General features: G+C 42.1%; 1 protein-coding gene across 3 annotated transcripts in view; it reads left to right on the forward strand.

The window, feature by feature from the left end:
• Positions 1-846: 846 nt before the first annotated feature.
• The window catches only part of DTD1 (D-aminoacyl-tRNA deacylase 1), a 175,087-nt gene continuing 152,881 nt past the window's right edge, over positions 847-23,052 (forward strand). Inside the window, exons 1-4 of one of the 3 annotated variants that reach the window (XR_006386158.1) lie at positions 847-989; positions 2,446-2,484; positions 8,396-8,486; positions 10,143-10,378. Coding sequence is in view for 2 of the 3 variants with exons in the window: in XM_044263526.1 (XP_044119461.1) it covers positions 947-989; positions 2,446-2,484; positions 8,396-8,486; positions 10,143-10,378 (409 nt within the window). In the remaining variant the exon portion in view is untranslated. The remainder of the gene's footprint in view (positions 990-2,445; positions 2,485-8,395; positions 8,487-10,142; positions 10,379-23,052) is intronic. The other 2 variants (XM_044263526.1, XM_044263527.1) reach the window with 2 other exon arrangements.

Below are 23,052 nucleotides of genomic sequence, written 5' to 3' on the forward strand. Positions count from 1 at the left end.
ATTTTTTTATTTATCTTAAGATTTGAGACAGAGAACAAGACAGCCACAGAGAACATGAGCAGATGGAAGGGGAGGGAGAGGGAATAGTAAACTCCCTGCTGAGCGGGGAGCCTCACTTGGGGCTTGATTCTAGGACCTTGAGATCATGACCTTAGTAGAAGGCAGACACTGAACTCACTGAGCCACCCAGGTGCCCCTGAAAGGGGTTTATTTTTCTCAGCGATAATAATGTGTAAGGGTAATACTTGTACAGTCCTTTGCGGCTTTCGAATGATTTTTACACAGTCTATTTTATTTAAATCTAACAACGCTGGGTGGGGGAAGCTGCTAAGTATTAGTATTAGAGGAATTAGAATGACGGGCTCATAGATCTGTGCAACTGCCACGGCATGGCTAAGTCATATGAATACTTACATACCGTAGTTAAATAGCTATTTTAGGAAGCAGATTCTATTTTGTCTGGTTTTTGAGAAGACACCGAGGCGGGAAGACAAGGGAAAAGGAATTTGGGAGCATCGGGACAGAGGGGTGGGCGGGTGGAAAGAGAAACACAGTATTGAGATTCAGGACAAAACTGGGATTTAGGGATGATTGGCTCTTAGGTCGGGAATGTAACACAGCTGCCGCTTGGGCAGGGGTTGAATCTGTATAGGAGCTGGGGACCCGGCGGGGGTTTCGGGATCCGGTGCGGGGCTGGGCCCACCTGTGGCTGGGGCAGGACCAAGGGCGGGGCGGGACCTATCACCAGATGGGCGTGACAGACGCGAGCGGGGCCGACCTGTGGATGGGCGTGGCCGACGTGGGCGTGTCGCCGCCTACCGGGACGGACCAGGCCGTTCTGCGCGCTTCCTGGTGTCACCCGCAGAGGGCGCCGGCCGTCGAGCCGCCTGCAGAGTAGCGAGGCCGGAAGGAGCGCGGCGTCGCCCCGCTCGCCCCAGCAGCCGCCATGAAAGCCGTGGTGCAGCGCGTCACCCGGGCCAGCGTCACAGGTCAGTCGGGCGGGGCCGGGGTCGGGCCCGGGAGGAGCCACCCCTGACCCCGCGCCCGGCAGTCCCCGGCCGCCCCCGCGAGGGTTCCCCCGCGCCGTCCCCGAGGCAGCTGCAGCCGCTGCGGGCCCTGGCGAACTCGCCCCCGCAACCGGGAGTCTCTGGGTTGGCTCCGGGCGCCGCAGCGGCCACGGAGCAGTCCACGTGCCCCGCGGGCCCTGGCGCGGCCCTGGCTGCATGGTTCTTCTTTGGGTTCATGATAAACGCGGCTTATCGTCGTGTTGTCTTTGTTCTGTATTGTCTTGTTTTGTTTTTTGTTTTTGGTCCCGAGTACCGGGTGGCAGAACCTCTGAACATCCCCGTGGCCCGTTCTTCGGTGGAGTGTTGCACAGACAACACGTAGGTAGCATTTCCCCAGCAAGGACACCACCATCCGCCCCTTACAACGTTCTACTTTAAATTTCCCATTTTTGCCCATTGTCTACCGGTCCCAATTTTTACGGAGCTTGACTGCCAATAAAATGAACAGATATGAAGAGTTGTTCATATGGATGAGTTCTGACAGTTGTGCACACCCACGTGACAGCCCAGACTCGGTACAGAATGATCCCGCCCCCAGGACACCTCTCTCACTTCTCTAACCCTACTGGGGTGGGGTAAGAATCTATAGAATTCTGGATCCATTATTTCTGTTTGCCACCAGTTTCTTGTGGACCAGGCCACCCAGCCATTTGTCATTACTGGATCACTGTAGTCTAGTTTGAACATCAGAGATCCAGATGATTAATGTGTATAAGGTAGTCGTTTTAAAAAGTCAAATGACGAATACTAGATTGTTTCTAGTCTTCTGGGTTTTTTTTTTTTTTTTCATACTTACAGTATTGTTTCAGGCCAAGTAATTCCAGATATTCTTTTCTTCAGCCAGTCCACACCAACTATGTGTTCTTGGGGCCACAAAATTATAGATTTAAAAACAAAGCAACAAAATTCCCTAAAGAAACAACCAAACCCAGCAAAACCATGTATTTAGATCTGAGAGTCTACTTTTTCAGTGCTGCCTAATGATTTCTAAGCTGTTCTGTTAACTGGTTTTGAATATGGTCCTGGAATAATAGAGAACAGAATAGCTTTGGGATTTATGGGCTTTTTAAAACAAAGATTTGGGGCGCCCTGGTGGCTCAGTGGGTTAAAGCCTCTGCCTTCGGCTCAGGTCATGATCCCCGGGTCCTGGGATCGAGACCCGGGTCCTGGGATCGAGCCCCGCATCGGGCTCTCTGCTCGGCAGGGGGCCTGCTTCCTCCTCTCTCTGCCTGCCTCTCTGCCTGCTTGTGATCTCTATCAAATAAATAAATAAAATCTTTAAAAAAAAATAAAACAAAGATTTTTGGCCTTTCAGTTAATATTTAAATTAACTAAAATGGGAAATTAATAGATGAAAATATTTTTTTGCTTTTTTCAGCAAAATCTTGCATTCTGCTCTGTGTGGTCATCACCAACAGTGAGTGAACTTTGAGGAAATTAAGTTCTAATCTTCTCTTGCAATCTTCTCTTGCACTCTTCATTCTGCTGATCTGACATATTGAGAACATGTATTTTGTGAGATTTGCTGAATAGTTTGAAAGATTTTTTTTTTTTAAAGATTTTATTTATTTATTTGACAGAGAGAGATAACAAGTAGGCAGAGAGAGAGAGAGAGAGGAGGAAGCAGGTTCCCCGCTGAGCAGAGAGCCTGATGTGGTACTCGATCCCAGGACCCTGAGATCATGACCCGAGCCGAAGGCAGCAGCTTAACCTACTGAGCCACCCAGTCACCCCAGTTTGAAAGATTTTAATTTGCTATTTAAATTGGGTGCTTTTAGTTAAAAAACAGCAAACCTGAATATTAAAAAACAAGCGTATTTAAAAAAAGAGAAGGGTATTTTAGAAAAAGAAGGGTATTAATTGTGGGAAGTTGTTAAATAAAACGGAATTCTCTCTCAGTGCTGGAGGGAACTTCAGGTTAGCTAGGCCTTCTAGCTGAACTGAGTGGAAAGATTTTCCGATTTCTTTAGAATGTGACTGGCTTCACTGAAACGTGTTGTACACGAATGGCATTTTATTATGGGGGTTTTAAAATGTCACTTTCAATTTTATGGTTGGGACAGAGGATATAGGAGTCATATCTTAGTATGTGGCAGACTCAGTGAGATTGGTCAAGTACATTTTGATGTCTTAGCGTGGTTATTGTGATAATTTTAAAACCGTTATTATGGAATATTTTGAACATGTTCATTTGGTTACTCAGGCGGCAAAGTGTGGTAGCTCTCATGTCCTATCATTCAGCTTCAGCAGCTAAAATCTGAATAGAATCATGTAATGTTGGGAAGGGGATCTAAAATGGGCTTGAATGAGTTAATTTGAGAGGTTGTGAATTCTTCTTGAAGTAGAGGTCAGTGGTGATGCCAGTATGCATGGGAAATTGACCGAATATCTCAGGTCTTTTCTAGCCCTGTGATCTGTTGTCTAAAATGGTGATTTTCAAGCTTTTTTTTCCCCTTGGAAATTAATTTGTCAATAATAAAAGAACCCTTTGGGTCTCCTAGTTCTTCTACTTGTCCCTGGAGGGGGAAGGAAAACTACTCCAAAATAGGAGAGGAGACTATGTTATAGATAGACTTTGGGGTACAATTTGTTTCTTATTAAGACAGTAATAGATTAGGGGCGCCTGGGTGGCTCAGTGGGTTAAGCCGCTGCCTTCTGCTCAGGTCATGATCTCAGGGTCCTGGGATCGAGTCCCGCATCGGGCTCTCTGCTCTGCAGGGAGCCTGCTTCCTCCTCTCTCTCTCTGCCTGCCTGTCTGCCTGCTTGTGATCTCTGTCTGTCAAATAAATAAATAAAATCTTTAAAAAAAAAAAAGACAGTAATAGATTATAAAAATGTTGAAACTCTTCAAAAATTTTTTAAAAATTTATTTATTTATTTATTAGAGATTGAGAGAGGATCGAAGAGGCAGAGGGAGAGGGAGAAGCAGGCTCCCGGCTGAGCAAGGATTCCTCTCCCAGACCATGACCTGAGCCAAAGGCAAATGCTTAACTGACTGAGCCACCCAGGTGCCCCCACCCCCCCTTTAAAAAAATATTTAAAAAAAATTTATTTATTTGAGAGAGAGCGAGCATGAGAGAGAGGCTGAGGGAGAGGGAGAAGCATGAAACTCTTCAGGTAGTGATTTGAATCACTTTGAATCGTGATTCTACATTTTAGAATCTATTTCAGAAAAGATTTAGAGGGATGAATAGCCAGAGCAGGGACGATCTTAGAGCAGTGAAATTACTACTCTGTATGATACTGTAGTGGTGGATACATGTTAATGTGTATTTGTCCAAATCTATAGAATGTGCAACACAAAGAGTGAACCCTAATGTAAACTGTGGACTTTGCATGATAATGATGTGTCAGTGCAGGTTCATCAGTTTTAACAAATGCACCCTTGTGGTGGGGGGTGTTGACAATGGGGAAGTGATGCATGTATGGGGGCAATGAGTATAGTACCTTTTTCTTTTTTTAAAGAGGGGTTGTGGAGCAGAGGGAGAGGGAGAGAGAGAATCTTTTTTTTTTTTTTTTTTAAGATTTTATTTATTTGTCAGAGAGAGAGAGGGAGAGCGAGTGAGCACAGGCAGACAGAATGGCAGGCAGAGGCAGAGGGAGAAGCAGGCTCCCCGCCGAGCAAGGAGCCTGATGTGGGACTCCATCCCAGGACGCTGGGATCATGACCTGAGCTGAAGGCAGCTGCTTAACCAACTGAGCCACCCAGGCATCCCGAGAGAGAGAATCTTAAGCAGGCTCCATGACCAGGCCAGAGCCAGATGCAAGGCTTGATCTCATGACCCTGAGATCGTGACCTGAGCAGAAATCAAGAATTGGACACTGAACTGACTGAGCCACCCAGGCACCCTGAATCTGTATCTTTGCTCAGTTTTGTTGTGAACTTAAGACTGCTCTAAAATGTAAAGTCTAAAGTTTAGTATACAGAGGTTTCCCCCACAGTGTTATTTACTGAAGTGAGAATTTTTTTTTTTTTTAAAGATTATTTATTTATTTATTTGACAGAGAGAAATCACAAGTAGATGGAGAGGCAGGCAGAGAGAGAGAGAGGGAAGCAGGCTCCCTGCTGAGCAGAGAGCCCGATGCGGGACTCGATCCCAGGACCCTGAGATCATGACCTGAGCCGAAGGCAGCGGCTTAACCCACTGAGCCACCCAGGCATCCCCTGAAGTGAGAATTTTGAAACAAACCATTTATCTAGGCAAATGGGATGGTTGGTCCAGTGGATAGAATGTAACTATTCCGCTTGATGGGATGTCACTGTTAAAAGATGTTTAGGAAAAGCTTATAACATGAAAAAATCCTTATGCACTGTTAAAAGGTGGGACACAAAAATTTATATACAATATTATTACAGTATTTGAAAACAAATATGGAGTAAAACCTATGGATAAGAAAATATCAAAAGGAAATCATTGAGGGGTTCCTGGGTGGCTCAGGTGGTTAAGCGTCTACCTTTGGCTCTGGTCATGATTCCAGGGTCCTGGGACTGAGCCCTGCATTGGGCTCACTGCTCAGTGGGGAGCTTGCTTCTCCCTCTGTCTGCCTCTCCCTCTGCTTGTGCTCTCTCTCTGACAAATAAATGAGTAGCCTGGGTGGCTCAGTGGGTTAAAGCCTCTGCCTTCGGCTCAGGTCATGATCTCGGGGTCCTGGAATCGAGCCCCGCATCGGGCTCTCTGCTCTGCAGGGAGCCTGCTTCCTCCTCTCTCTCTGCCTGCTTCTCTGTGATCTCCGTCTGTCAAATAAATAAATAAAATCTTTAAAAAAAAAAAGAAAATTTTTTTAAAAAGGAAATGATTGTAATATCAAAGTGCTTGTCTTTGGTGTTCTTTTTTTCCTTCCTGTTTCTTATATTTTCTAAATTTTCTGTAATGCTTCTGCATTAATTTAATGGTGGCTATAACTGAATAACCATTATATTTAAGCTTTTAAAACATAACTGGGGAATATTAAAAAAATATATTATTGATATTATAAGAAAATAATGACTTCTTTAAAGAACAAATAAAGCCAGAAGCTTTTTCTAAAGCAACACAAACAAGCCAACCACCCCAGTTGTTTACTGGTTATTTCAGGGTAGATTATTTCTGTTTCAGCTTCTGAGTCATTGGCTCAAAGGACTGTAAATCACTCATAGTCCATTATAAGCAAAGCAGTGCAGAAGAAAATACTTTTTTGCACAGAAAGAAGAGAAGTTAAGTTTTACTGATATTTGCGTTGGAATGTGTTGATGCTGATATTCCCCTGGGGTCTGCATGTCAGGTGGTTCCTTGTCAGGTGAAGGAAGATGGGAGTTTCTCATTCTTTCCTTAGCTTGCAAGATATGACAACACTTTTCAGTCTATGATGCCTTGTCAGGTATATTTATAGATAATATTATCCAGCAGAAGCAAACAGGAGAATGTCAGAGTCTACCCTTCTCCTGATTGGAACATTAGGCTAATAGATGGTAAATAACAAGACGTCAATAATCTAATGAGAGTTGGGAAAAAGTTGGCCAAAAATTGGGCACCTGAGTGGCTCAGTCAGTTTGGTGTCTGCCTTCGGCTCAGGTCACGATCTCAGGGTCCAGGGATTGAGGCCTGCATTGGGCTCCCTGCTTAGCTGGGAGTATGCTTCTCTCTTTTACTCTCCCTCTGTGTTCTTTCTGTCTCAAATAAATAAATAAAATCTTTCAAAAAAGTTAAAAAGGTGGCCAAAATTTTTGAAAGTTATAAAGATTTAACATTTGAAGTATGGATTTGGGTTCACCGTCATAACGTTGGATCTTGGCCTAAGAACTGTGCTAGCACTGAGATGCTGCATCATAGTAGTGAAGTGTACATTTGACTATAAGTACATACACAAATGCTTGGAATATATATTCACAGATCTGTTTATTTGTGGGTAAGATGCATGATTGAAAGGGATTTGGAGGTCATTGGCTTAGAATACAAAGTTTAGTACCAAACTGGGAAATAATAGAAGTTTGCTGACTTGAAGGTTAAGTTGTATTTATTTAATTATTTTCTTATTTAAAAAGATTTATTTATTTATTTTAGAGAAGTGGAGAGGGGCAGAGGAAGAGGGAGAGAGAGTCTTGAGTTCTGGAGCCTGACACAGGGTTTGATCCTATGACCCCAAGATCATGACCCAAGCCGAAACAAAAGTCGGATGTTGACTGACTGCACCACTCAGGCACCTTGAAGCTTATCTTTTATTCATTTATTTTTTATTTATTATTATTATTTTCTAATGTTTCTTTTTCTTTTTTTTTTTTTTTTGAGATTTTATTTATTTATTTGACTGAGAGAGAGAGAGCACACAGGCATGGGGAGCAGCAGGCTCCTTGCTGAGCAGGAAGCCTGGTATGGGGCTTGATCCCAGGACCCTGAGATTATGACCTGAGCTGAAGGCAGCCGATGAATTGACTGAGCCACCCAGGTGCCCCGAAGCTTACCTTTTATACTATAGTTTATATGTACAGTGTATTTATCTCTTTATAGTAAGTCGAAAAATTATTTATTTTTCTGACATAAATGTCTGTTATTTTGTGTTGCCTCTATATTGTGTTACCATATTTGCTGATTCCCAATAAAAGAACGTATCTCCTTTCAGAGAATTAATACTGGATTAATAATTAATTAAAGCTGGATTCTCTTGGGAGGAAATCTCTGTTCTGTTTTTACAGATGGGCATATTCTGCCATGGAAAGTTTAAGGTGTCTTACCCATGGTATTACAGATAAAAATATGGTCCTAAAATTTGGCTTAGTGGTTGTTCATTTAAGAACTCATTCATTCCAGATAAAAAAAAATCAGAATGGGGTATCTGGGTGACTCAGCTGGTTAAGCTACTGCCTTCGTTTCCCTGCTTGGTGGGGAGTCTGCTTCTCCCTCTGACCCTACCCCTCTTGTGCTCTCTCTCTTTCATTCTCTCTCTTAAATAAATAAAGAAAATCTTTAAAAAAATCAGAACGGGCATAAATCTTGATTATCTCACTGCATTTATGGAGCTCATTTTTTAAAAAATACCTTTAAAATTGTATTTGTTTACTTGTTTATTAGAGAGAGAGAGCGCTCAAGAGATGAGAACATGAGCGGGGTTGGTGAGGGGCACAGGGAGAAGCAGACTCTCCACTGAGCAGGGAGCCTGATGTGGGTTTTGATTCCAGGACTCTGGGTGCCACCCAGGCACCCCTATGAAACTCATTTTTGAGTACCTACTAACTTTATCAAAGAAGTTATAAGAAGTACGTGTGATATTTAAACATTCCTCTGGTTACTTAAAAGAGAGTCATGGCATCTGTTTGGTTCTGAGTCTTTTTAACTTTTTTATTTCCTTTCTAGTTGGAGGAGAGCAAATAAGTGCTATTGGACGGGGCATCTGTGTGTTGCTGGGTATTTCTCTGGAAGATACACAGAAGGAAGTGGAACACATGTAAGAGGCGCATTTTGAAGTCATTGCTATCTGAATAGGATGTGTAATGGTTCCATTTCTATATTTCTGTCTACCTGCCTATGTACTGATCTTTCTAAATTATATATATACTTTCACTGGAACTTTTTTTAAAAAAATTTTATTCATTTATTTGACAGAGAGATCACAAGTAGGCAGAGAGGCAGGCAGAGGGAGAGAGGGAAGCAGGCAGCTCCCTGCTGAGCAGCGAGCCTGATGCAGGGCTTGTGGGGCTCCATCCCAGGACCATGAGACCAAGACCTGAGTTGAAGGCGGAGGCTTAACCCACTGAGCTACCCAGGTGCCCCATGTACCCTTGAACTTTGATAGTATTTTATTCCTATGAAGTGAGCTTCTTTTATCTGTGTCCCATTGATGTAATAGGGTTATCTCCGTGTTTCAGATGAGGAGACTGAGGAAGACTAATTTGTCAGGTGACACCCCCTAAGTTAGTAACAGAGCTGGAATCCTGCAGCCTTGGACCCTATTTGTTCCTTTATCCCAAACCATTCTCTTAATGCAGAACTGAACTTTTCTTATGAATGATTTCTCTTTCCAGTTTGAGCAGTATGATCTGGGCACCATTTATGCATTTAAAAAATGCTCAGTTGTCCATTGTATGCCTAGCATCTGGAGCTCAGACAGTTAAATTATTTGCCTAAGATCATGAACGCCTGTGTAGCAAAAAGCCTGAATTCACATTAGATTCTAGGCTCCCTGACTTGGAAGCTGGTGCTGTTTTTACTGGGATGGGGGAGTTTGTCATTGCTATTTCCTGACTGGCTCTCCAGTCAGTACAGGCCGCCTCCTCCGTCCCCATGTTTGCCCTCCCACCCCCAGCACCTCATGGCACATTTGCTTCAGATGTATGTAGATCTGTTTATTCTGCCTGTTGGTGCCCATACCTGGGTATAATTCCACCCACGGTCCCTTTGTAGTAGGTTGGAATCAGACTTGGAACTTAATTCCCGCTAAGGACTAAATGTTCCCTGGTCCTCTTCCTTGACAAAGCGGCTGCTCTTTGTCATCCACATTTATAAGAAAGGCCCTCCTGGGGCTCAGGAGGCATGTAACACAGTTGTCAGGGAGGCTACTGCCAGGACTTTTTGCATATTTGCAGTAACCTTGAGTTTTCTCCAGGGTGTTTGCCCAGCGGTTCATTTTGAGTAGCTCAAAGAAAGGGTGTAAAGATGGGGTATTGTTTATTCCAGTGTAAAGACTGAATTCTTCTGTAAAAGAAATTAGAATTGGGTCCATGTCTTGACACTTCCACCAACCTGAAGGAGCAGTTAGTGAGTGGTTGTTCTTAGCTCTGGTTCCCATGGGTAGCTGCTGGGGGGACTGGCCAAAAAAAAAAAAAAAAAAGAAAAGAAAAAGGAATTCCGAAACAGCCCTGTGATGTAGGTCTGTTACTATCTCATGTTATAGGTGAGGAAACTGAGGCCTAGAGTGGATAAGTTACTTGCCCAAGGCCCAAATAACTTTCTCCTTATGTTCTTACATATATGTATTACGTATAATATTATGTCAGCATTATGTCCTTATTCGACAGGATGCTGGTGACACTTTGGAAGTATGGAGTGCATGGGGGGTTCTTAACGATTCTTCAGGTAGCTCTCCCTACTGTTTTCCTCGTAGGGTCAGAAAGATTTTGAACCTGCGTGTGTTTGAGGATGAGAGCGGGAAACACTGGTCGAAGAGTGTGATGGACAAACAGTACGAGGTGCTCTGCATTAGCCAGTTCACCCTCCAGTGCGTCCTCAAGGGCAACAAGCCTGACTTTCATCTGGCAATGCCCACGGAGCAGGCAGAGAGCTTCTACAACAGCTTCCTGGAGCAGCTGCGGAAGACATACAGGCCGGAGCTGATCAAAGGTAGGCAGGAGGGTGAGCCCGCCCAAGAGGAGGGTCTCTGGGACACGTCCAGAGGGGGAAAAGGAATCTGCAATTACAGTATCTCCTTGTCCAGAAAGTTTGTTGTTTGTGCTTATTATTTCCTTGAAACAGGAGAGTGGCTGCTTTCTTCTGCTGTGGTCGGAGTCGGAGTCCTCTAAAGGCCCCTGGTACTGTTTATCCTTCTTCTTTTTTCTGTTCACATGTGAAATGTTTAGCAACCCAGAAGTGTGTTTGATACAGTGGTGTTTCATTTTGCTTGCTTATCATGTCCAACAGAGAATACAGGGTAAGCCACAAATGTGAGCCAGGTATCATTTTTAATTTTTTATAGCCGTATTAAAAAAAAAGTAGAAAGAAACAGGTGAAATTAATTTTAAAAGCACATTTTATTCAACCCAAATATATCCACAATAGTACAATTTTACCTCACAATCAATATAAAAAGTTGAGATAATTTTCATTCCTTTTTGGTGCTAAGGTTTTCTAAATCTTGGTGTGTAATTTATACATACAGCCCATCTCAGTTTGGACCAGGAACACTTCACATACCTAATACCCTTGTGTGCTTAATGGTTGTCATATTGGACAGTGAAGGTATAGGTCTTTGCTTAACTGCTTATTGGTGGGAAAGCCAACCTAATTTGACTGAGGCTTAGTCTAGAAAAAACCTTGGAATAGTGGTCCTGGTTTATGAGAGAATTGTAAATCTGAACTTATGAGTCTGTTTAAGGGGGCATTCATATTCTGTTTTCAGGTTTTGGCGGGGTCGGGGGGAAGATTGCATTTAATACCATCATGTTTTGCCTTTTATTTCAAAGCTGTTAGAATGTTTAGCCTTCTTTGGTAATCATCTCAATGTGAGACTTTTCTTAGTAGAATGTCTCAGTATCTAACTGCAGTTTCTTTTGCTGCCATCATACCCTTTTGTAGAGTCTAAGAGTTGTTAATAGTTAACTCTATATTATCTCCTATACTTTGACTTTCTCTGGAAGAGACAAAGCTTGGTACCTTATTTATTGAACCTATTTTCAACCTTAAGGATTAGAAGTTACTACCTGATTTTGAAGCTCTGTAGCAAAGCCCCACATTGAGGATTGTCAGCTTATTAGATTCACTTTTTAGAAGAGTGATATTCCTGTCTCTTTTCAATATTTTTTCTTCTCTTAATTCTCCTCTTAGCTGTGTGAAGTGTCCCTTTGCCATGATGAGTATACCCCTGCCTTAAATCAAATCCCACTCTCTCCTTGGGTCCTGGTAGAGTAGAATGTATTTGCCTCTTCTGGAAATAATCCAAGTTTAGAGCTCCATTCATAATCTGGTCATGGATGTCTCCAGTACTTTTTCCTACCCTGTGTCCACCAGGATTCTTTGGTATGGCGTTGTTGCAAAAATGTTTCTTCCCAAAATTAGTAATTAAGTCAGGTCCTCTAAATGATTATTTCTCTTTGCTGAGCTGAAGATTAAATGCTGTCATCATTGTCTTTTGTGCTTGGTATTGGTAGAATCATCCCATTTCTGAGTAAACTCAGACATATTTTAGAAGCCCCTTGAAAGGATGAGCACAAGGAATATTATAAAAGTGTAAATAAAGGCACTTTAAGTGGGAGAACACTAGTGGTTGTTAAAGAATGTTCAAGTGAAAACAAAACAGCTTTCATCTGAGTCCTTAAAGAGGAGTGTTTTGTGTATTATTAGGTGTTTTGTGTTCCTTTTACTTTTTGAAGTGGTGTGTATTTTATCCAGATAATTCTCTGAAGTGCCTGAAGCAATGTTCTATAAACACTATAATTTTATAATGGACCACAATTTAAGTTCGTGGGGATATGATACATCTGATCGTTTTGATAAAAATTGATGTGATTTATGCAAAGAGTTTTAATCAAAATTTATTTCCAAATCCTTTGGACTTTGAGAAACACTTCAGTGGAACAACAGTGCCTCTCTTGCTCTTTCAGCTTTTTATCTCTTTTATGGTCTTCAGTAGAACAGGAAGCAGAGAGCATGTTTTACAGGCTTGCTGTGTTTTGCTTAATTTTGGGTTTTTGGTTTCCACTCCAGTTTGGAACGCCCTCTGAGAGTGGAAAGGATGATGGAACACAAACCAACTGCTAATAAATATGTTTTCTTTATTTTAGGGTTCGTGTGGCCACTTTGGCAATTTTAAGACTTAAAGTAGTTTAATTTCCTTTTTGAAAAAAATTAAGAATTTTTTTTTCTAGTTTTATATTGCATGGCATATAAATTCCATGGAACATGGAACATGGAACACCCTATTAGTTTTAGCTGTACAGCATGATGATTTGATACATTGATATATTGTGAAATGATCACAATGCTAAATTCAGTTAGTTCCTTACCTCACATAGTAACAGTTTATTTTTCTTGTGATGAGAACTTTTAAGATCTCCTCTCCCAGAAACTTTCAAATTTGTCATACAATATTGTTAACTTTGGTCACTATGGCATACCATAAGCCAGAATTTATTTATCTTACAACTGGAGGTTTGAACTTTTTGGCCACCTTTACCCATTTTACCCACCTTCTACCCCCTGCCTCTGGCAACCACCAACCTGTGCTCTGAATCAATGAGATAGGTTTTTTAGATTCTGCATATATGTGAGATTGTGTAGTATTTGTCTTTCTCTGTCTGACTGAAAGCCCTTAAGGTCCACCCATGTCCTTGCAAATGGCAGGATGTCCTCCTCCTCCTCCTTCTTCTTTATTTTTAATGGCTGAATAGTATTCTGTTGTGTCAATACACCATGTCTTCTTTATGCATTCATCTATCAGTGGACACTTAGGTTGCTTCCATGTCTTGGCTATTGACTTTAATTAGACTTTGCATTTATTTTCACTCCTTTGCTCTTTTTTAATTTTTATTATTATTTTTTTTAAAGATTTTATTTATTTATTTGACAGACAGAGATCACAAGTAGGCAGAGAGGCAGGCAGAGAGAGAGAGAGGAGGAAGCAGGCTCCCTGCTGAGCAGAGAGCCCGATGTGGGATTCGATCCCAGGACCCTGAGATCATGACCTGAGCCGAAGGCAGCGGCTTAACCCACTGAGCCACCCAGGCGCCCTGCTCTTTTTAAAAAAAAAAAAAAAAAAAAAAATTTATTTATTTATTTGACACAGAGAGATCACAAGTAGGCAGAGAGGCAGGCAGAGAGAGAGGGAAGCAGGCTTCCTGCTGAGCAGCGATCCCAATGTGGGGCTCCATCCCAGGACCCCCTGGGATCATGACCTGAGCCAAAGGCAGAGCCTTAACCCACTGAGCCACCCAGGTGTCCCACTCCTTTCCTCTTTAATGACTGGAACTTTATTTTAAATTTATATTTAGTTTATTTCTCTTAACTTGTTGTTAAGGATTGAGTGTCAGGAAGATTGTCCCCTTTATACCCTGTCTCTCTTCCCTTCCTGCCCCACCTTTCATGCTTTTCCTCACTAGCTGCAGCTCTTTCCCTTAGGCCCAGCCCACCTCAACTGTTTTAGTGAACTAGACCTTATTGTTTTATGACTGAAGCATGTGAAGGTATGATGAGTTCAGGGTCAGCTTGGGCTGGATTCCCTCTGTCATCACTGTTGTGACTGTCTCTTTGGAATTCTCTGAGTCCTGCTTTCCCCTGTGCATTTCAGCCTTGTCCTCAGGCAGGCCTTCTGCAGGATGGTCATGATGGTTACAGTCTTCACAGTTCACCATCCTAGGAAGGACAGTAAGTCTTTGTCTCTGCATTTCAAGCAGAAGTCCTGAAGGTCACTTTGATTGGGCCAGCTTAGGTCCCATGGCCACCCTTAAACCAATATGGGATGGACTGCGTGACTCAGTTTGGGTTATGTGTTTCGTAGAGTATGGAGTTGACCTCCTGGGGACCACCTGGAGCCACAGTGAAAGTCTGAGGCTGTTGGGAAGGGGGATGGGAGAAATGCCTTCTGGAAGGGCTACCTGAAAGTGCCACTTGTGTGTCCTTGACTTGCTCTGTTGGTGGCTGCCAAGAGCCAGTGGGATTAATAGAAAGGGTGTGGTCAAGGGGAGTAGGTGGTCCTAGCAGAACTGCCTTTCTAGTAGTGGGGATGGTGAGGGGACTGTCATATGATATGTGTGCAGTTAATGTGGGTCTCCCTTTTCTGGTTACCTGGGAGGCAGGAGCAAATGGCATAATACCCCCAAATGGCTCTTTGAGGCCTTTTCTGCCCCAGTTGGCCTTTAGTTTGTACTTGAAGCCAAGTTGACCCACCGTACTATCATGACCAGAATTCTCAGCACCCTTGACCTGTTTGGATGTACTTTGTTTGGAATTCTCGGGCTTTGCTTCTGCCATGGCACCCCTCCCCACTCTGGTCCAGTGACACTTTGGCCTTGTGAGAGTATTTCCTCTTCTCAAGAACTTGCCTACCTTGTCTTACGCTGCTGTTCACTATTGCTGCATAAAATATTACCCCAAAACTCCTGTGGGTCAGGAATCTAAGAGGGGCTTGGCTGGGTGCTTGTCTCTGAGCACTACGGTGTTGGCTGGAGCTGGAGGATCTACTTGTGAGATGGCCTGTGCATATTTCGCTCCTCCCCTCTTTCCCATCTCATCTTATTCCCCAGGGTCTCTCGCCATCACTTGGTCTTCTTATAGTCTGGCGGTATGAGGGTAACCTGATTTCTGACATTGTGGCTGGCTTCTCCCACAGTGAGCAGTCCAAGACCAGGTGTTTCACGAGACAGGAAATGAGAGTGCCGGCCCCTTGAGGCCAGGCCTGGAGGGGTGTATAGTATCACTTCTGCCATATGCTATTGGACAGACTAGTCACACAGCTTCCGTGGGAGGGATGCAGACCCACTTTATAGTGGAAGGGATGTCGGAGTTTGTGACCATCTTTAATCCTGCGTAGCTTGTAACAGTGGTGTTCTCAAAGGGTTTTCCTGTTCTCTGGCTCTTTTTCCGATAATTGATTTAGGGAGAAAAACCCAGTGCGTATATTCAGTTTTTGCCCTCTACTGCAGAATGAACTAGAGGTTAAGAGTGCTTTATTGGACACCCAGACTGAGTGGGCCCAGGAAACTGGGTCCAGATGTGGCCCTTGGCAGCCCATTGGGAATCGCCATCCTTCAGAAAGAGCATGGAAAAGTAGTGTTCAGTGGGAGGCATTACATGCTGTCAAAATTGAGTATTAAACATGCATTGCGGGACGCCTGGGTGGCTCAGTGGATTAAGCCTCTGCCTTCAACTCAGGTCCTGATCCCAGGGTCCTGGGATCGAGTCCCACATCGGGCTCCTTGCTCGGCAGGGAGCCTGCTTCACCCTCTGCCTCTGCCTGCCTCTCTGCCTGTGCTCTCTCTCTCTCTCTCTGACTAATAAATAAATAAAATCTTTAAAAAAAAATGCATTGCTTTTATAGGTAGGAAAAAGTAAATGTTAAACCAAAATGAAATAGTTGAGAGAGAGAGATCTCTGCTCTCCAGCTTCTTGTTCCAACACTGAGCCATTTGTAATGGGCCCAGGGAAGCAATCACCTGTTGGCTTTGTTGAGCAAATCAGAAGCTGCCATGATATTAAAAAGAGCTACCTGTGTATTCCTTGTGGGCTCTGATCTCTCGTGGGCGGCAAAGAGCTAGACCAATGTGAAAAGACATTTCAGGAGAGCAGTAGCTCTCTGATTGCCTCAGCTTTGTTCACTCCGTGGGACATTCATTACGTCCAGGGCTCCTACAGGTTTGTTCACAAAGAGAAGGCGCCGGGAGGAGGAAGCCCACATCCAGTATTTGCTTTGTGGTTAGTGTTTACTTTTTATGGATTTGTTTAATATCCTACTCTTTTTACTATATAAAGCATGTTAGCAGCCTGAGTGAGCTTTCAGTGGAAGCCTTTTATTTTTTTATTTTATTTTATTTTATTTTTTTAAAGATTTTATTTATTTATTTGTCAGAGAGAGAGGGAGCACAGGCAGACAGAGAGGCAGGCAGAGGCAGAGGGAGAAGCAGGCTCCCTGCCGAGCAAGGAGCCCGAAGTGGGGCTCGATCCCAGAACGCTGGGATCATGACCTGAGCCGAAGGCAGCTGCTTAACCAACTGAGCCACCCAGGCGTCCCAGTGGAAGCCTTTTATATAGTTCAGCCAGGGTGTGATGCCAGAGGCATTATTGTTAATGTAAATTTCGGAAATCACAGCGTGAGATCACATCTTCATTGTTGATAAATGGCAAGGCTGGTCGACTGTGGTATAGGCCGATGGCTTTCATGAAATCTGATGCAGATGTGTGACTGATCTTGGCCAAAAAGTTAGTTTTCTGTTAGTTTTCTCCTTCCTTTCCATTCATTCTCTTTGGTGATCTGCTTATCAGCTTCCTTTATTTCTGCCTGTCTCTTTAGGTCTTAGACTTACACTAACTATGTCATCTCTGTGACTAGTTTACCTTCGTTTAGCTTAAATGGCAAACTATATCTATTTTTGTTTTTGTGTCTTTCATTATTTATTTATTTTTATTTTTTGTTTTCTTATTTTTTATTAACATATAATGTATTTTTGTTTCAGGGGTACCGGTCTGTGATTCATTAGTCTTGCACCACTCATAGCACTCACCATGTTTTTGTTTCTTTTAAAAGATTTTGTTTTTAAGTAATCTCTGCCTCCAACTTGGGGCTTGAACCTATATCCCCAATATCAAGAGTCACATGCCCCATTGACGGAGCCAGCCAGGCTCCTTAGTCCATTTTTGTGTTTAGATCCTAGCTTTTTGTGATTCCTTGATTTGCTTACTTGTTTTGCCAAGGTGAACAATAGCATACTTTTTGCCAGTTCTCCTTTCCCTACCTAACTGTTTGGAGCCACATTATACATAGTGTCACAGATGTCGGCACCAGTATCCTGTGTTAATGGCAGAGCGGCACACCGTAGATGCTCAGTTATTTTGTGTGACAAGTGCCCCTGGGCCCAGGATGATGAGGACAGGCTCATTTTGGTGGCTTTACTATTTCATCCATTTGCTTCCTCCCTGGCTCTTTCTCCCTCCTGTCTTTATTCTCCTTCAAACCCTTTTATCTCATTTTCTGAGTTCCTCCATACTTCCACTTGTGAATTGTGGGGTCAGCCTCTTTTTCTTGCCCAGTAGAGTCTGTGATTGCAGCTCAGTTTGACGACATGAAGGCCATTTTTAAAAAAGAAGATGAAGGTATAGTTGTGAAGAAACTCACTGTTGTCATAATCTGAGGACATGAAATAACCCAGGATGAAAGGAAGAGTCTGAATCTCTCAGTGGAAGTAGGGCAAATTTAAAATTGTATTGTTTTGGGGTCTGCAAATTCAGAAATATTGATAAATTATTGATAAAATATTTGGCTCTCTATATTTTCTTCAAACAAAGGGTGTATTAAATAATAGGGTACATGGCATTGTGTCTCAAATGCTTTTTCTTTCTTTGGTGTGCCCTTAGGGGATCTTCCATTTTACTAATTTTTTTCTTTGACCAGGTCCAGTTTGGAGTTTAGCCTGTCATTTGAGTTTTAAGTCAGTAGCTTATTTTTTATTCTCAGTATTTATTCTTTCTAAAATTGACTTATTTTTTATTGTGGTAAAATAAACACTTTTTTATGTAACATAAAATAAACCATTTTAAAGTATAGAGTTTAGTAATCATGTACTCACAATGTTGTCTAACCATCACCACTGTCTAGTTTCAGAGCATTTTCATTACCCCGAAAGGAAACCCTATGCCCATTAAGCAGCTGCTTTCCCTTCTCCCCCACCCTTAGCTCTGGTAACCAGGAATCTGCTTTTGGTCTCTATGGATTTGCTTCATCTGGATATTTAATGTAAGTGGAACCATACAATCAATATGCAGCCTTTTGTGTCTGGCTTCTTTGACTTAGCATAATGTATTCAAGGTTCATCTTTTGAACATACATTGTGCATACATGCATACATTGTAGCATATCATCAGTACTTCAGTGCCGTATACAAAGAATATCCCATTGCGTGAAGATGTCACATTTTGTTTTTCTATGAATTCATTGATGGACACTTGGCTTGTTCCCAACCTTTCAGCTATTGTGCATAGGGCTGCCCTAAGCACGTGTGGACAAGTTTTTGTTTGAGCACCTGTTTTCATTTCTTTTGGTTACATACTCACGAGTGGAATTGCTGGATCGTATGATAATTCCATTTAACTTACTGAGGTACACCAAATTCTTTTCCACAGTGACTTTTTACAGTCCCACTGGCAGTGAGGGTTCTGATTTCTCTGCATCCTGCCACAGTTGTTATTCCCTTTTTAATTTTTATTTATTTTTTGATTATAGCCGTCCTAGCGGGTGTGAAGTGGTATAGCATGATGATTTTGCTTTGTAATTTTCCTAATGGCTAATGATATTGAGCATCTTTTCATGTACTTCTTGGCCAGTTGTATATCTTCTTTGGAGAAATGGCTATTCACGTTCTTCACTGATATTATTTTATTTTTATTTTTAATTAAAAAAAAAGATTTTGTTGATTTATTTGTCAAAGAGACAGAGAGCATAAGCAGGGGCAGCGGCAGGCAGGAGAAGCAGGCTCCCCGCTGAGCAAAGAGCCCAAGGACCCTGCGATCATTATCTGAGCCAAAGGCAGACGCTTAACCCACAGAGCCACCGAGGCATCCCATCTCCACTCATTTTAAAATTGAATTGTTTTTACAATTGTTTTACAATTTTTCAAGCACCTAACTGTTGATCTCAGCTCAGGGCTTAATCTCAGGGTTGTGAGTTCAAGCCTTGAGTTGGGGCTTACAATTAAAATTGAATTGTTTTTTGTCTTTTTGTTGTTGAATTGTAAGTAATTTATAAATTCCAGATACCAGACCCTTATTATATGATGATATATGTTATATGATTTGCAAATATTTTCTCCCATTCTGTGGGTTGTCCTTTCACTTTCTTGATAGTGACCTTTGATGCACAAAAGTTTAAAAAATTCCTTTTTTTTCCTTTTCTTTTCTTTTTTTTTTTTGGGCTTACCATAGGGCTTGAAATCATGATGCAGAGGTCTAGAGTCTCATCTCCCCTAACTGAGTCACCAGGCACCCCTAAAATTTATTTTATTGAAGTGTAGTTGACATACAATATTATATTAGTTTCAGCTGTGCAACATAGCGATTTGACATTCATGTATATTAGAAATGCTCACCTTGATTAAATGTTTCTACCATCTGTCCACATGTAAAATTATAGCAGTATTATACACTACCTTGTGCTTTACTTTATATCCCTGTAACTTACTCATTTTATAACTGACAGTTTGTACCTCTAATCCCCTTCACCTGTTTCACCCATCCCCATCCCTAAAATTTTTTAATTTGATGAAGTCCAATTTTGTCCTTTTTTTTTCTTCTGTGTTTTTGGTTTTATATATAAGAAACCATTACCAAAGTCCATTGTCATGAAGGTTAACCTTATGGTTTCTTTCTTTCTTTTTTTTAACCTTACGGTTTCTTCTCAGAGCTTTATAGTTTTAACCCATACAGTTAGGTCTTTGATACCTTTTGAGTTAGTTTTTGTATATGGTGTGAGGTAAGGCTCTAACCTCATTCTTTTGCATGAGAATATCCAGCCATTCCATCATCATTTGCTGAAAAAACTATTCTTCTCCACTGAATGGTGTACTTTTATTGACTATATATGTTTGGGTTTGTGTAGTAGCTTTTGAAATTGAAAATTGTAAGTCTTCCAGTTTTGTTGTAATTAATTTTTGAATAGGTAATATGATCAGATAGTTCATACATCAAAATGATATGAAAAAGGTCTGCCTTGGGAAATGTGTTGTCTACTTTGTTTCCCTTACTGTCTGTAGGTAATCACTTCTAATTAAATTTTTCTGTCTTTCTAGTGTTTCTTCATGGACATGTGAGCAAATATAAATATATATGTCTCTTTTTTTTTTTTAAGATTTTATTTATTTATTTGCTAGACAGAGATCACAGGTAGGCAGAGAGGCAGGCAGAGAGAGAGAGAGGAGGAAGCAGGCTCCCAGCGGAGCAGACAGCCCGATGCGGGTCTTGATCCCAGGACCCCGGGATCATGACCTGAGCCGAAGGCAGAGGCTTTAACCCACTGAGCCACCCAGGCGCCCCTATATGTCTCTTTTTATACAATGGTAGCATCTTTAACAAATTATTTTTTAAAAGATTTCACAGTGTGTTCTAGAGATTCTTTCCTTATTAGTTCTTAGAGAACTTCCTCACACCTTTTGGAACAGCTGTGCAGTGTTCTGTGGTGGGAACAGAGCCTAGCTTACTTAATCTATTTTAAATCTTATTTAATCATGTGGAGCATGGAGGCATGACCCTGAGATCATGACCTGAACCAGAACTAAGAGTCAGATGCTCAATGGACTGAGCCACCCAGGCACCCTTGCTTTTTTTTTTTTTTTTTTTTTTTTAAATACGCTTCATGCCCAGTGTAGAACCCAGCACAGGGCTTGAACTCACAACCCTAAGATCGAGACCTGAGCTGGGATCAAGAGTCAGATGCTTAACTGACTGAGCCACTCAGGTGGCCCAAGGACAGACATTTCTGATAGTAATTTTTGAAATGTCTGCTAGATTTTGAATCATGGTTTCTTAGAATTTCTATGACATTTCTTACTCCAAAGCTACAAAGAAATCTGGCTATTTTCCCCCCTAGTCGATTTATGCTTTCACTTTTTGATTTTGAAATCGTAGATCCATTTGGAGTTTATTTTGTGTACAGTGTAAAACAGATCCAAAATTTATCTTTCTCAGGTGGTTATGAGATGGTTCCCCAAAACATTTATTTAAAAAACCAAATTTACCTCCACTGATCTGAGATTCTGACTTTATCCCATATTAAATTCCTGTGTGTGTTCATGAACTATTAAGTTTTGTTTCTATTCTGTTTTTGTTTTCTTTTAGTCTGTATGATGAAGACACAGTTATTGAAGATTTTACTATGCTTTCTATAGAGTAAGGGGAGTCTCACCCACATTGCTCTTTGGAGTTTCCTGCCTATTCTTAATTGTTTTTTTTTTTCTTAATTGTTTTTCTATATGAACTTTTAAATCAGCTTGTCTAGCTCCAGAAAATAATCTGTGTTACTTTTTTTTAAAAAGATTTTATTTATTTATTTATTAGAGATCACAAGTAGGCAGAGAGGCAGGCAGAGAGAGAGGGGGAAGCAGGCTTCTCGCCGAGTAGAGAGCCCGATGCAGGGCTCGATCCCAGGACCCTGGGACCATGACCCGAGCTGAAGATAGAGGCTTTAACCCACTGAGCCACCCAGGCACCCTAATCTGTGTTATTTTTATTTGAATCATACTCATCGTATAAAAATTCATGAATCCTGTGGTGGATGATGATAATCACCCTCTAGCATATTCCCTTACCTTCTTTGACTGTTTTGTGGCCATGGGGGCTCCCCACTCAGGGGAGGGTAAGAGTTTATAGGCTTAGTCCTTCAAGTCTACCTTTCAACCTCCCTGAGGCTACTTCTGCCATATGTCTTTTCTTCCTAGAGGCTCTGAACTGGATAGAACCCTGCTGTGAAGGCACTCCGATCCCAAAGTGAAGATTTATTCCCTAGCCTCTGTCCCAAACTATGTCCAATCACATCACCTAGCCCAGCACAGTAGAGGTTCTACAGTGAGGCTAAGTGATATTAATACACTCCTTTAATATAATACATAAGAAACGCATAATAAAATGCCAACAACATGGAGATGCACTGAACTTGAATGTAAACCTTCTTCCATTCTTAGAGTCTTAGGGAAAACTCCTAGGTCAAGTTTAAATTCTGATTCAATTTCAAGTATAAAGGAATTAAAGTTTAAAATCAAACTAATGGTCTGATGAGCTCAGAGGCCATTCTCCCTGGTTTCTTACTTTGCTGATCTTGGTGGAAGGGTATTCTTGCCCAGTGGGGTCCAGGCTCTTTCAGCACAACTGCACCGCACTGTATAAGGCTCCATGTAGGTCCTCTGGGGCCTCACACTGCATTGTCCTCACACAGGCTCCCTGATGCCTTAATGAGAAGAACAGGGAGCCTTCCATGTAGTTATCCCAAGCAGAAAGAAGCCATGCCCAGGACCCCAGCAGAGACCAGAGATGTGCAAGCAAAGCCTGATGGCCAGAGAAAACCTTGCCTTCAGCCTCTCTGTTATATGAGGGGGCTGTGCCAGTTGCCTTGAATCTGACTTCAGAACTTCAGCTCAGATGAGAATTTAACCTCCCAGCAAGAGGTTAATTTTGGGCTATTTCCCCTGGCAACTCCTGTTTACAGCTCTTTAGTTTGGAATTGGGGTGACCCCCTTTGGTGGTAGGTGCCCTCACCTGGGAGTAGACATTTTCATTTCCACGCTGGGCCACAGGGTCTGTTCCCTAGTTCCTCTGGCCATGGACTACCTGGCCTGAGACGTCTGCTGCCTGGAGGAGGTGTTTCTTTTGAGTGGACAGAACCACGACAGAGACAAGCAGAGGCCATTGATAAGGGGGACTTGAGCCTGAGGAGAAGCTGCAAGATTCCAGGAGTTGACTTTCTGGTGCCTTTCATGATGCTGGATGTGGAATGGAACCTGGCAGTGGTTTTAATGCTGCCACCCAAGGCCTAATGTGGCTGACAGGGCCTGTTGTGTGCCCTTTTTCCTACAACTGAATCCTTTCCCCAGCCAAGTCATTTAGGAAAT

The sequence above is a fragment of the Neovison vison genome, chromosome 8, assembly GCF_020171115.1.
Source record: "Neovison vison isolate M4711 chromosome 8, ASM_NN_V1, whole genome shotgun sequence".
Classification (NCBI taxonomy): domain Eukaryota; kingdom Metazoa; phylum Chordata; class Mammalia; order Carnivora; family Mustelidae; genus Neogale; species Neogale vison.